This window comes from Brienomyrus brachyistius, unplaced genomic scaffold, assembly GCF_023856365.1.
Source record: "Brienomyrus brachyistius isolate T26 unplaced genomic scaffold, BBRACH_0.4 scaffold53, whole genome shotgun sequence".
NCBI classification, from domain to species: Eukaryota; Metazoa; Chordata; class Actinopteri; order Osteoglossiformes; family Mormyridae; genus Brienomyrus; species Brienomyrus brachyistius.
The window spans coordinates 1,116,086-1,128,647 of NW_026042328.1; the positions used below are offsets into that span (position 1 = coordinate 1,116,086).

The following is a 12,562-nucleotide window of genomic DNA, read 5'->3' on the forward strand; positions in this document are numbered from 1 at the left end:
GGGGACCAAAAGTACTCCACAATATGATAAAAAAACCTGTTATTTTGACTTTGTGTGGAGCATCTTTCAAGTCTCCATAAAGATCTATAAGTGCAGTCAAAAAACTAAAAATGCCAAAAGTCTCATATTTTGTTTGGTTACCTATGGTTATGGTTAGGGCTGGGTAGGGATTAAGGTCGTCATCATGGAATTAGAGTTTTCGCCATAGAAATGAATGGAGAGTCCCCAAAAAGATATAATTACAAACCTGTGTGTGTGTGTGTGTGCGTGTGTGTGTGTGTGTGTGTGTGTGTGTGTGTGTGGGGGGGGCGCATGGTGGTACAGTGGTTAGCACTGTTGCCTCACACCTCTGGGACCCAGGATCGAGTCTCCGCCTGGGTTACATGTGTGTGGAGTTTGCATGTTCTCCCCATGTCGTCGTGGGGTTTCCTCCGGGTACTCCGGTTTCCCCACATAGTCCAAAAATATGCTGAGGCTAATTGGAGTCACTAAATTGCCCATAGGAGTGCATGTGTGCGTGAATGGTGTGTAAGTGTGCCCTGCGATGGGCTGGCCCCCCATCCTAGGTTGTTCCCTGCCGCGTGGCCATTGCTTCCAGGATAGGCTCCGGACCCCCCGCGACCCAATAGGATAAGTGGTTTGGAAAATGGATGGATGGATGGATGGATGGATGTGTGTGTGTGTGTGTAATTTATTTATGTATGTATGATGTCTGTGTGCGTACTGTGATGGACTCTCAGACTCACAGGATGGGCCCCAGACGCCCATGATAAGCGGCTCTCAAATGAGTAGAGATGACCCTCCTTTGTCGTTAGGATATTTGCTCATTATGTTCCTCCCTGTAGACTTTATTAGAGTATATCTTCCCTGAAGGAGGTTAGGACCTCACAAGCTGTAAGAGTGGGACTCACCAGGGTCTGCACGATGGCGTGGTTTGTGGCATTCATGTGGGCGTTCAGCGGAAAGCTGCACTCCCCATCGCAGTAATTGGCAGCATAGCGTTCAGGAGCAATGATCCAGTTCTGCCGTACAAACAAGAAATGGTTTCACAACGGCCTGAAAACTGTGCGACAGTGGGCACATTCAACCAGGCCTGCATCACTTAACCTGGGCTGTCACCTGAACACCAGCAGCGTTAAGCTCTGCCTGCAGCACACAGCTCAGTTACAATCTGGCAGGCAGGTTTCTCTCAGATAAGCTTCTTATTTAATACATACAATCTGCAGAATGTTACCAATACCAGCTGCTATGGGAAGCCTTCAAACGTCACCTACCCAGAAGACCACAATATTTGTAAATGGTGCTAGAAATTGTTGCCTAAGAAATAATAAATGTAATTGCTAAGCTGCTATAAGCTATTTTTCAGCCATACACTCTGATGAAAGTAAGTCTTAATCTTCCTGCCTGTTATGTTGACTGGAGCCAAGCAAACACACCTAAGCATGCAGATTTGTGGAGAGGTCGCTGACCATCTGACTGATTATAAATACTGAGCCTGACATTCATGGGGGGGGGGGGCGGGGGCTTCATTTTTGTATACTGGGTCCAAACATCTCCGAAATTTCACAAACCAGTGTAATCCCATTTCCAAAATCGGGAAATAAATCCTGCCAGTATGTGTGTGTGCTTTACAACTGTAAAGCATAGCTAGGCTAATTATCCGAAATGTGCTCATTAAATTAATGATCCATCTTTTATTAAATGCAGAATAGCACAGCACTTAAAAGTATAAATTTCTGCAAAAGTGTTTTTCTATGACACTTGGTCATAATGGTACCAAAACCAGCCTCTGCTGTGGTCTGTCACCCCCTCGGCACGTGGCTCCGGTACCTGCCAGCCCAGCTCCCGGAAGCTGACGTACAGCTCCTGCTTCCTGCATGCAGTCTTCAGGTCACTGCTGTTGTAGTCTGCGGGGGAGGAAGAGTGGTCACTGCAGGGCTTTTTGCCAGAAAGTTCCTTCTGTCTGCAGGATTACTGAAAACAGGTGCTCTGTATTGCATGAAGATGCTACATTAGCACACCTACACTAGCATGTGTTACTGAGGCCAGTTGAAAAGAGCCATGTCATGATATAGCATCTTCAGAGGACCTTCTCAACAGTAGGTTGCATTAGACAAAACCAAGAGCCAAAGAGGCCAACAGAGCTATGAGCCATCGGAGCTCTTTCTCACAGGCCTTCATGGTCCAAACTGGCCCACATTTGTCACTCCTGGCCCAGCTGGATCTACCCAAGATGCCTCTGTCCTTGTCACACTGGGGACCACGAAAGGATCCAACAGGTTCACCGGCACCACTGCTGTCGCCACGAAAAATAAATAAAGAAGAGCCACGTGGTCACCCTGTCCAAGTCCCGTTTGGGGGAAGGAGGGCCACCTCTGTAAATGCTCTTTGCACATTGCTGCATGCTGTGGAGCTGTTTATGGGGTTACCAAGTGTGCCATAGCACCTGGTTTGTCACGTCGCTTAATAAACATCAGTATTTACCATTCAAGGAAATAAAGAGAGATATTTATGGCTGCCTTTTATGGAGGATAATGGGTGAATAGGAGGTATCCATTAACAAGTCTCTTCTCTGAACCATGGAGGGCCAGCTGGGAGTAGCGGGGAGTCGCTGGGGCAGCTCTACCTTTTCATTGGGAATATCGCAAAGCTGCTGGGCAGTGATCAGACTGTGCGGCCACATCTCACTGGTACATTCAGTCAACAGCAGACTGACGCTGATGCTTCTGAGTGCAGTGTTCTGGGTGCAGTGTTCTGGGTGCAGTATTCTGGGTGCAGTAGTCTGGGTGCAGTGTTCTGGGTGCAGTATTCTGTGTGCAGTGTTCTGGGTGCAGTGTTCTGCGTGCAGTATTCTGGGTTCAGTGTTCTCGGTGCAGTAGTCTGGGTGCAGTGTTCTGGGTGCAGTGTTCTGGGTGCAGTGTTCTGGGAACAGTGTTCTGGGTGCAGCGTTCTGGGTGCAGTGTTCTGGGTGCAGTGTTCTGGGTGCAATGTTCTGGGTGCAGTGTTCTGGGTGAAGCCTGTGGGACAGTTTGACAGCACAGCACATAGCGATAGTGCTGTGTTGGGAAACTTTATGAATATTATTAAAGCAGGTTTATGACAGATAACACTCATCTCAGAATTTGATTAGTTTAAAAGTGTAAAAGTTCAATGCAATATGATGACATTCTCAATTTAAATTTCATAATAAAGGTTTCATTATGCCAAAGCAGCTTTTTCAGCATGTCACAGTGCACACAAACCCAGGACTCTTTCACAGGGTGCGTGCAAAAAAGGTGAGGAAAGGAAGCTCTACGATGCTCTGCACTTATTTGCTGTGTTAAGGTTGTCAAACAGTAAACAAAAGGATGTTGAGGATGGGCAGGAAGCACAGCTGGACAGCAGTGCGCCGTCCTTCTGTACGCATTGACGCTAGCCTGGTTAATGACTGGCTAGGATAATTACAGGCCTCTGGGTAGCACTACTTTACCAGCAGTGCATGGTCATTAAGCCAAACACAATGGGGCGGCTATGCTTCATTAAAGCTAAAAACCCCACATTATCTCGAAAGGTGCTAGCAGTGTTTTCTTTGTCCATCTTAGGCCTGTTGCCATTTCCAGTGGATGAAGATTCTGGGTTTGTTTTTTATTGTTTGTTTGTGCACATAAATACCCTAGAAACTCCAACAGCGATGTGTTAACACTGTGGCCCTGAACCCTGGGCTGTGAGTCAGGATAAATTCAAACTTCTTCAAGGAATTACAGAAGGAGACAATGAGGGCAGAAAGGGGAAAGCAAATGGCCTGTTTCAGCACCCCGCATGACAGCCATATGTGAAGCCATATGGAGGATGTGCTCACAGGAAGGCTGATCTCACAGCCTTCAAAGCACAGCCATATGTGAAGCCATATGGAGGATGTGCTCACAGGAAGGCTGATCTCACAGCCTTCAAAGCACAGCCATGTGTGAAGCCATGTGGAGGATGTGCTCACAGGAAGGCTGATCTCACAGCCTTCAAAGCACAGCCATGTGAAGGATGTGCTCACAGGAAGGCTGATCTCACAGCCTTCAAAGCACAGCCATGTGTGAAGCTATGTGGAGGATATGCTCACAGGAAGGCTGATCTCACAGCCTTCAAAGCACAGCCGTGTGAAGCCATGTGGAGGATGTGCTCACAGGAAAGCTGATCTCACAGCCTTCAAAGCACAGCTCATGTTCGGTGTTTCCTCTGTGATGGAGCAAAGGGCTGCTTACTTTTTTGTTCTCTCTACCTTCAAACATATCTTTGCTAATGCATGGCCATATAACCATGTCCACGCATGTCTGTATGTAGGCACATGTGTATGTATGTGTACTTATGTAGCCACATGGGCACGTAAGTGTTACTTTATTTAGCCGCATGGGCACGTGTGTGTGACTTTATGTAGCCGCATGGGCACGTGTGTGTGACTTTATGTAGCCGCATGGGCACGTGTGTGTGACTTTATGTAGCCGCATGGGCATGTGTGTGTGTGACTTTATGTAGCCGCATGTGCACGTGTGTGTGACTTTATGTAGCCGCATGGGCACGTGTGTGTGACTTTATGTAGCCGCATGTGCACGTGTGTGTGTGACTTTATGTAGCTGCATGGGCACACGTGTGTGTGACTTTATGTAGCCGCATGTGCACGTGTGTGTGACTTTATGTAGCTGCATGGGCACGTAAGTGTGACTTTATGTAGCCGCATGTGCACGTGTGTGTGTGACTTTATGTAGCCGCATGGGCACGTGTGTGTGACTTTATGTAGCCGCATGTGCACGTGTGTGTGTGACTTTATGTAGCCGCATGTGCACGTGTGTGTGTGACTTTATGTAGCCGCAAGGGCACGTGTGTGTGTGACTTTATGTAGCCGCATGGGCACGTAAGTGTGACTTTATGTAGCCGCATGTGCACGTGTGTGTGTGACTTTATGTAGCCGCAAGGGCACGTGTGTGTGTGACTTTATGTAGCCGCATGTGCACGTGTGAGTGTGACTTTATGTAGCCGCAAGGGCACGTGTGTGTGTGACTTTATGTAGCCGCATGGGCACGTAAGTGTGACTTTATGTAGCCGCATGTGCACGTGTGTGTGTGACTTTATGTAGCCGCATGGGCACGTGTGTGTGACTTTATGTAGCCGCATGTGCACGTGTGTGTGACTTTATGTAGCCGCATGGGCACGTGTGTGTGACTTTATGTAGCTGCATGTGCACGTGTGTGTGTGACTTTATGTAGCCGCATGTGCACGTGTGTGTGTGACTTTATGTAGCTGCATGGGCACGTAAGTGTGACTTTATGTAGCCGCATGTGCACGTGTGTGTGTGACTTTATGTAGCTGCATGGGCACGTAAGTGTGACTTTATGTAGCCGCATGTGCATGTGTGTGTGACTTTATGTAGCCGCATGTGCACGTGTGTGTGACTTTATGTAGCCGCATGGGCACGTGTGTGTGACTTTATGTAGCCGCATGTGCACGTGTGTGTGTGACTTTATGTAGCTGCATGGGCACACGTGTGTGTGACTTTATGTAGCCGCATGTGCACGTGTGTGTGACTTTATGTAGCTGCATGGGCACGTAAGTGTGACTTTATGTAGCCGCATGTGCACGTGTGTGTGTGACTTTATGTAGCCGCATGGACACGTGTGTGTGACTTTATGTAGCCGCATGTGCACGTGTGTGTGTGACTTTATGTAGCCGCATGTGCACGTGTGTGTGTGACTTTATGTAGCCGCAAGGGCACGTGTGTGTGTGACTTTATGTAGCCGCATGGGCACGTAAGTGTGACTTTATGTAGCCGCATGTGCACGTGTGTGTGTGACTTTATGTAGCCGCAAGGGCACGTGTGTGTGTGACTTTATGTAGCCGCATGTGCACGTGTGAGTGTGACTTTATGTAGCCGCAAGGGCACGTGTGTGTGTGACTTTATGTAGCCGCATGGGCACGTAAGTGTGACTTTATGTAGCCGCATGTGCACGTGTGTGTGTGACTTTATGTAGCCGCATGGGCACGTGTGTGTGACTTTATGTAGCCGCATGTGCACGTGTGTGTGACTTTATGTAGCTGCATGGGCACGTGTGTGTGACTTTATGTAGCTGCATGTGCACGTGTGTGTGTGACTTTATGTAGCCGCATGTGCACGTGTGTGTGTGACTTTATGTAGCTGCATGGGCACGTAAGTGTGACTTTATGTAGCCGCATGTGCACGTGTGTGTGTGACTTTATGTAGCTGCATGGGCACGTAAGTGTGACTTTATGTAGCCGCATGTGCACGTGTGTGTGACTTTATGTAGCTGCATGGGCACGTAAGTGTGACTTTATGTAGCCGCATGTACACGTGTGTGTGTGACTTTATGTAGCTGCATGGGCACGTGTGTGTGACTTTATGTAGCCGCATGTGCACGTGTGTGTGTGACTTTATGTAGCCGCATGTGCACATGTGTGTGTGTGACTTTATGTAGCCGCATGGGCACGTGTGTGTGTGACTTTATGTAGCCGCAAGGGCACATGTGTGTGTGACTTTATGTAGCCGCATGGGCACGTAAGTGTGACTTTATTTAGCCGCATGGGCACGTGTGTGTGACTTTATGTAGCCGCATGGGCACACGTGTGTGTGACTTTATGTAGCCGCATGGGCACACGTGTGTGTGACTTTATGTAGCCGCATGTGCACGTGTGTGTGTGACTTTATGTAGCCGCATGGGCACGTGTGTGTGACTTTATGTAGCCGCATGGGCACGTGTGTGTGTGACTTTATGTAGCCGCATGTGCACGTGTGTGTGTGACTTTATGTAGCCGCATGGGCACGTGTGTGTGTGACTTTATGTAGCCGCAAGGGCACGTGTGTGTGTGACTTTATGTAGCCGCATGGGCACGTGTGTGTGTGACTTTATGTAGCCGCAAGGGCACGCGTGTGTGACTTTATGTAGCCGCATGTACACGTGTGCGTGTGACTTTATGTAGCCGCAAGGGCACGCGTGTGTGTGACTTTATGTAGCCGCATGTGCCCGTGTGTGTGACTTTATGTAGCCGCATGGGCACGTGTGTGTGTGACTTTATGTAGCCGCAAGGGCACGTGTGTGTGTGACTTTATGTAGCTGCATGTGCACGTGTGTGTGTGACTTTATGTAGCCGCATGTGCACGTGTGTGTGTGACTTTATGTAGCCGCAAGGGCACGTGTGTGTGTGACTTTATGTAGCTGCATGTGCACGTGTGTGTGTGACTTTATGTAGCCGCATGGGCACGCGTGTGTGTGACTTTATGTAGCCGCATGTGCACGTGTGTGTGTGACTTTATGTAGCCGCATGTGCACGTGTGTGTGTGACTTTATGTAGCCGCATGGGCACGTGTGTGTGTGACTTTATGTAGCCGCAAGGGCACGTGTGTGTGACTTTATGTAGCTGCATGGGAACGCGTGTGTGTGACTTTTTGTAGCCACATGGGCACGTGTGTGTGACTTTATGTAGCCGCATGGGCACGTGTGTGTGACTTTATGTAGGCACACGTGCTTGTGTATGTAATTCTGTAAGCATAGAAGCACATGTGTGTTTACATGCATTTCTGTGCAGAGTGCATGTGGCACGCACCTGCCATCCCCCTGCCTCTGGGCCCATCCTGGCCTTTGGTAGATCGGTTGCGGCCCTGCTGGCGCCGCCTGCTGGTGGAGCGAGCTGAGCGGGTGGAGCGTACGCGTGGCTCATTTCCTCTCAGGAAAGTCACCAGGAATGGCTGCTTCTCCTGGGCTCCATCTTGTCCCACGACCCCTGCCTCCTTTGGGTCCAAGATCCTCCCTTCAAACACAGTATTGTGTTACCATGGCATGTAGCTTCTACTTCAAAGGTTGTGGGTTCGAATCCCAGGGAGCACACACAAAATTGTAACCCTGCCGTCTACTGTAACTCACATTCGAAAAAGGTGGCAGATAGATGAATACATGTAATTCCACTACTCACCTCTACTCATTTACAATGTGGGAAAACAACAAAGACAATTGTTATCAATAACAAGTCAGATCTGATTTTACTGTGTTTGCACAGTAACAGGCTGTCATGTCATGTTGTGTTAATTAACTTTATTAATAGAGTGCTATAAATTGTTATAACTTTTCTGTATTTCATTTGATATAGTTGATATAGTGATACACTGTTGCTTTTGTCTTAATACTTAGGCTGAAAGAAAACCTATAAACAGCTGTCTGGAAAAGGGTGGCGTGTCAGCACTCGTCTCCAGTGATGTCATGCAGGCATCCGGGGCATTACCAAAGCTGTTCTCCACACTGATGTGCAGCCCGAGATTCTGGTGTGGACTCTGCACCCACAGGCTGCTCGTAGCCGTGACATCAAACTCCAACCAGCCGTCCTCTCGAACCAAAAGCCGGCGAGACTCCAGCAGGAAGAGCTGACTCTCTCTGAAAGAGCAGGGGTTGCAAATTGGGTTATGGAGGAACATGTATGTTTATGAAGCCAGAACGTCTCTGTCTGTCAAAATTAAACTCAGTGATAGCAGACAATTATATGGATGCAGACTCAGCACAAGTAGAAATGACCAGCACTGAGCAGTAGACATGCAGGGGATGCTTACGGTTAGGTAGAAGGCCACCACATTTATGTTTATTTATTTCCTATAATGCGTGACAGATAGTACACCACACCACGTCACTATATCACAGAATGACACAGACGCGCACCACAGCCCCAACCCCAAAGCCGCTCTCCACAAGTGAGGCAAGGCTTCAGATAGTACACCACACCACGTCACTATATCACAGAATGACACAGACGCGCACCACAGGCCCAACACCAAAGCCGCTCTCCACAAGTGAAGCAAGGCTTCAGATAGTACACCACACCACGTCACTATATCACAGTAATGACACAGACGCGCAACACAGCCCCAACACCAAAGCCGCTCTCCACAAGTGAGGCAAGGCTTCAGATAGTACACCACACCACGTCACTATATCACAGAATGACACAGACGCGCACCACAGCCCCAACCCCAAAGCCGCTCTCCACAAGTGAAGCAAGGCTTCAGATAGTACACCACACCACGTCACTATATCACAGAATGACACAGATGCGCACCACAGCCCCAACCCCAAAGCCGCTCTCCATAAGTGAGGCAAGGCTTCAGATAGTACACCACACCACGTCACTATATCACAGTAATGACACAGACGCGCACCACAGCCCCAACCCCAAAGCCGCTCTCCACAAGTGAAGCAAGGCTTCAGATAGTACACCACACCACGTCACTATATCACAGAATGACACAGATGCGCACCACAGCCCCAACCCCAAAGCCGCTCTCCATAAGTGAGGCAAGGCTTCAGATAGTACACCACACCACGTCACTATATCACAGAATGACACAGACGCGCACCACAGCCCCAACCCCAAAGCCGCTCTCCACAAGTGAGGCAAGGCTTCAGATAGTACACCACACCACGTCACTATATCACAGAATGACACAGACGCGCACCACAGGCCCAACACCAAAGCCGCTCTCCACAAGTGAAGCAAGGCTTCAGATAGTACACCACACCACGTCACTATATCACAGTAATGACACAGACGCGCACCACAGCCCCAACCCCAAAGCCGCTCTCCACAAGTGAGGCAAGGCTTCAGATAGTACACCACACCACGTCACTATATCACAGAATGACACAGACGCGCACCACAGCCCCAACCCCAAAGCCGCTCTCCACAAGTGAGGCAAGGCTTCAGATAGTACACCACACCACGCCACTATATCACAGTAATGACACAGACGCGCAACACAGCCCCAACACCAAAGCCGCTCTCCACAAGTGAAGCAAGGCTTCAGATAGTACACCACACCACGTCACTATATCACAGTAATGACACAGACGCGCAACACAGCCCCAACCCCAAAGCCGCTCTCCACAAGTGAGGCAAGGCTTCAGATAGTACACCACACCACGTCACTATATCACAGAATGACAGACGCGCACCACAGCCCCAACCCCTGAGTCACTCTCTGCCAGTGAAGCAAGGCTTCAGCTCAAGGCTGACAGCCAGCCCCAGCAGCATAGCCACTATAATACAAAGAGGCTCTCGTCCTTGGCCGTTACTTAGGGTGGTTTGTAAGGCACCCCACAGCCCCCACCATTTGGCATGGAGGTAGCCCTGAGTTGAATCACCTTGCGGAGGCAAGGGCGTGGCCCAGGACCACTAAAAGGCATACAGAAGCTTCATTACTGACTTCTTAGGTTACAAGAGGCTGTAGCTAGTAAATCTCTTTACTGCTTTTATGCTTGTTGAACGCTGTAAAAATCACCAACATAGTGGACTCTTTATACCGGACACGGTAAAGACTGAAGCATCTACTGGACCTAAAAGAAAACGGAAAAGAATAGGGGAGAACTGAGGGAGTAGCTGAAGTTGGTAAAAAGGGGAATAGTAAGCTGACTTCCAGTAGAAGTAACAGTAGAAAATTTAGCTACTAATATTATTATCAAGGAAAAAATGTAATTGTTGACTGGAATGGCGCTAGGTGATAAGAGAAAATAACACAGTTCTGTTTTTCTCTTTCCAGCAATAACTTAATTTTGCCAAAGACACCAGAACAAGAGGTGAATAAAACATCAGAGCTGTGCCTTCCTCTAGCTGTGCCGCTTTAGGGCACAGGCACTGACCCTGCAGACACATAAAACATCAGAGCTGTGCCTTCCTCTAGCTGTGCCGCTTTAGGGCACAGGCACTGACCCTGCAGACACATAAAACATCAGAGTTGTGCCTTCCTCTAGCTGTGCCGCTTTAGGGCACAGGCACTGACCCTGCAGACACATAAAACATCAGAGCTGTGCCTTCCTCTAGCTGTGCCGCTTTAGCACACAGGCACTGACCCTGCAGACACATAAAACATCAGAGCTGTGCCTTCCTCTAGCTGTGCCGCTTTAGTGCACAGGCACTGACCCTGCAGACACATAAAACATCAGAGCTGTGCCTTCCTCTAGCTGTGCCACTTTAGTGCACAGGCACTGGCCCTGCTGACACATAAAACTTCAGAGCTGTGCCTTCCTCTAGCTGTGCCCCTTTAGCGCACAGACACTGGCCCTGCTGACACATAAAACATCAGAGCTGTGCCTTCCTCTAGCTGTGCCGCTTTAGGGCACAGGCACTGACCCTGCAGACACATAAAACATCAGAGCTGTGCCTTCCTATAGCTGTGCCGCTTTAGGGCACAGGCACTGACCCTGCAGACACATAAAACATCAGAGCTGTGCCTTCCTCTAGCTGTGCCGCTTTAGCACACAGGCACTGACCCTGCAGACACATAAAACATCAGAGCTGTGCCTTCCTCTAGCTGTGCCGCTTTAGCGCACAGACACTGGCCCTGCTGACACATAAAACATCAGAGCTGTGCCTTCCTCTAGCTGTGCCACTTTAGGGCACAGACACTGGCCCTGCTGACACATAAAACATCAGAGCTGTGCCTTCCTCTAGCTGTGCCGCTTTAGCGCACAGACACTGTCCCTGCTGACACATAAAACGGCAGAGCTGTGTCTTTCTCTAGCTGTGCCACTTTAGCAGACAGGCACTGGCCCTACTGACACATAAAATGGCAGAGCTGTGCCTTCCTCTAGCTGTGCCGCTTTAGCGCACAGGCACTGGCCCTACTGACACATAAAATGGCAGAGCTGTGCCTTCCTATAGCTGTGCCGTTTTGGCACACAGACACTGGTCCTACTGACACATAAATTGGCAGAGCTGTGTCTTCCTCTAGCTGTGTCGCTTTAGCGCACAGACACTGGCCCACATTTGCAGCATGTGCCTCTCTGCCCGCTTTTTATTCTGCTCAAGACCAATATACTTATTAAAGACAGAGAGCTATAATCAAAGCAATTACACTGGGAAGACTTCAGAAAGCTTAGCATTAATCTGTCAGCAGGCAGATGTATGTGCTGCATGACATTCGGGGTTCAGGAGAGTGAAAACAGCAGGAAAGTCTCCACCAATGCCACATGCCAGGCGGTGATGTCCTTCAAGGTAAGACCTTTGCTGAAATAATGTGAGCGGGTTTATGCTCCTTGGCACATGTCTCCAGAAAAGAAATCCATCGTGTTTATCACAGTAAAAATTACAGCTTATCAAACAGAGCAACGTAAAAAAAAAATCAGGAGAGGGACTGATTTATTACGAATAAACTGGTTCCTCACTCTCTAAATAGTGAACCTGTGAAAACACACAACTCGCGTGCTCTTCCTAAATGACACAAAGTGAATCCATACAGTGCATATTTTAGACACTATTGTTTACTCCGTTTCCAGCGTAAATAAAGGCCTGTAATTTTATTGGCTGGTAAGGCAGCAGGCTTCCCATCACCCCCGCGGTGACTGCTTGACGTGAGTTGGTTAGACACTTTTTTGGACACCCGAGCAGGGCTATTTCTGAAGCTCCTGCGGTCGTCCCTCTGCTAAAACAAGACGCTGTGCAAACGAAGAGTCTGGAAATGTCTCCCGTGGTGAGAAAGACCTGCACACGCTTCCTAGCACTCAATTAATCCTCCTTCAGGGCCCACTGCCCGCTACGGTGTGATCAG

General features: G+C 48.9%; 1 protein-coding gene across 1 annotated transcript in view; it reads right to left on the bottom strand.

Annotated features, from left to right (window-relative positions):
- LOC125723985 (bone morphogenetic protein 6-like) overlaps positions 1–12,562 on the bottom strand; it is a 32,267-nt gene that overhangs the window by 1,696 nt on the left and 18,009 nt on the right. Inside the window, exons 4-7 of the mRNA XM_049000810.1 lie at positions 8,254–8,402; positions 7,582–7,785; positions 1,831–1,907; positions 912–1,022 (exon numbers count right to left, since the gene is read on the bottom strand). Coding sequence (XP_048856767.1) covers positions 912–1,022; positions 1,831–1,907; positions 7,582–7,785; positions 8,254–8,402 — 541 coding nt within the window. The remainder of the gene's footprint in view (positions 1–911; positions 1,023–1,830; positions 1,908–7,581; positions 7,786–8,253; positions 8,403–12,562) is intronic.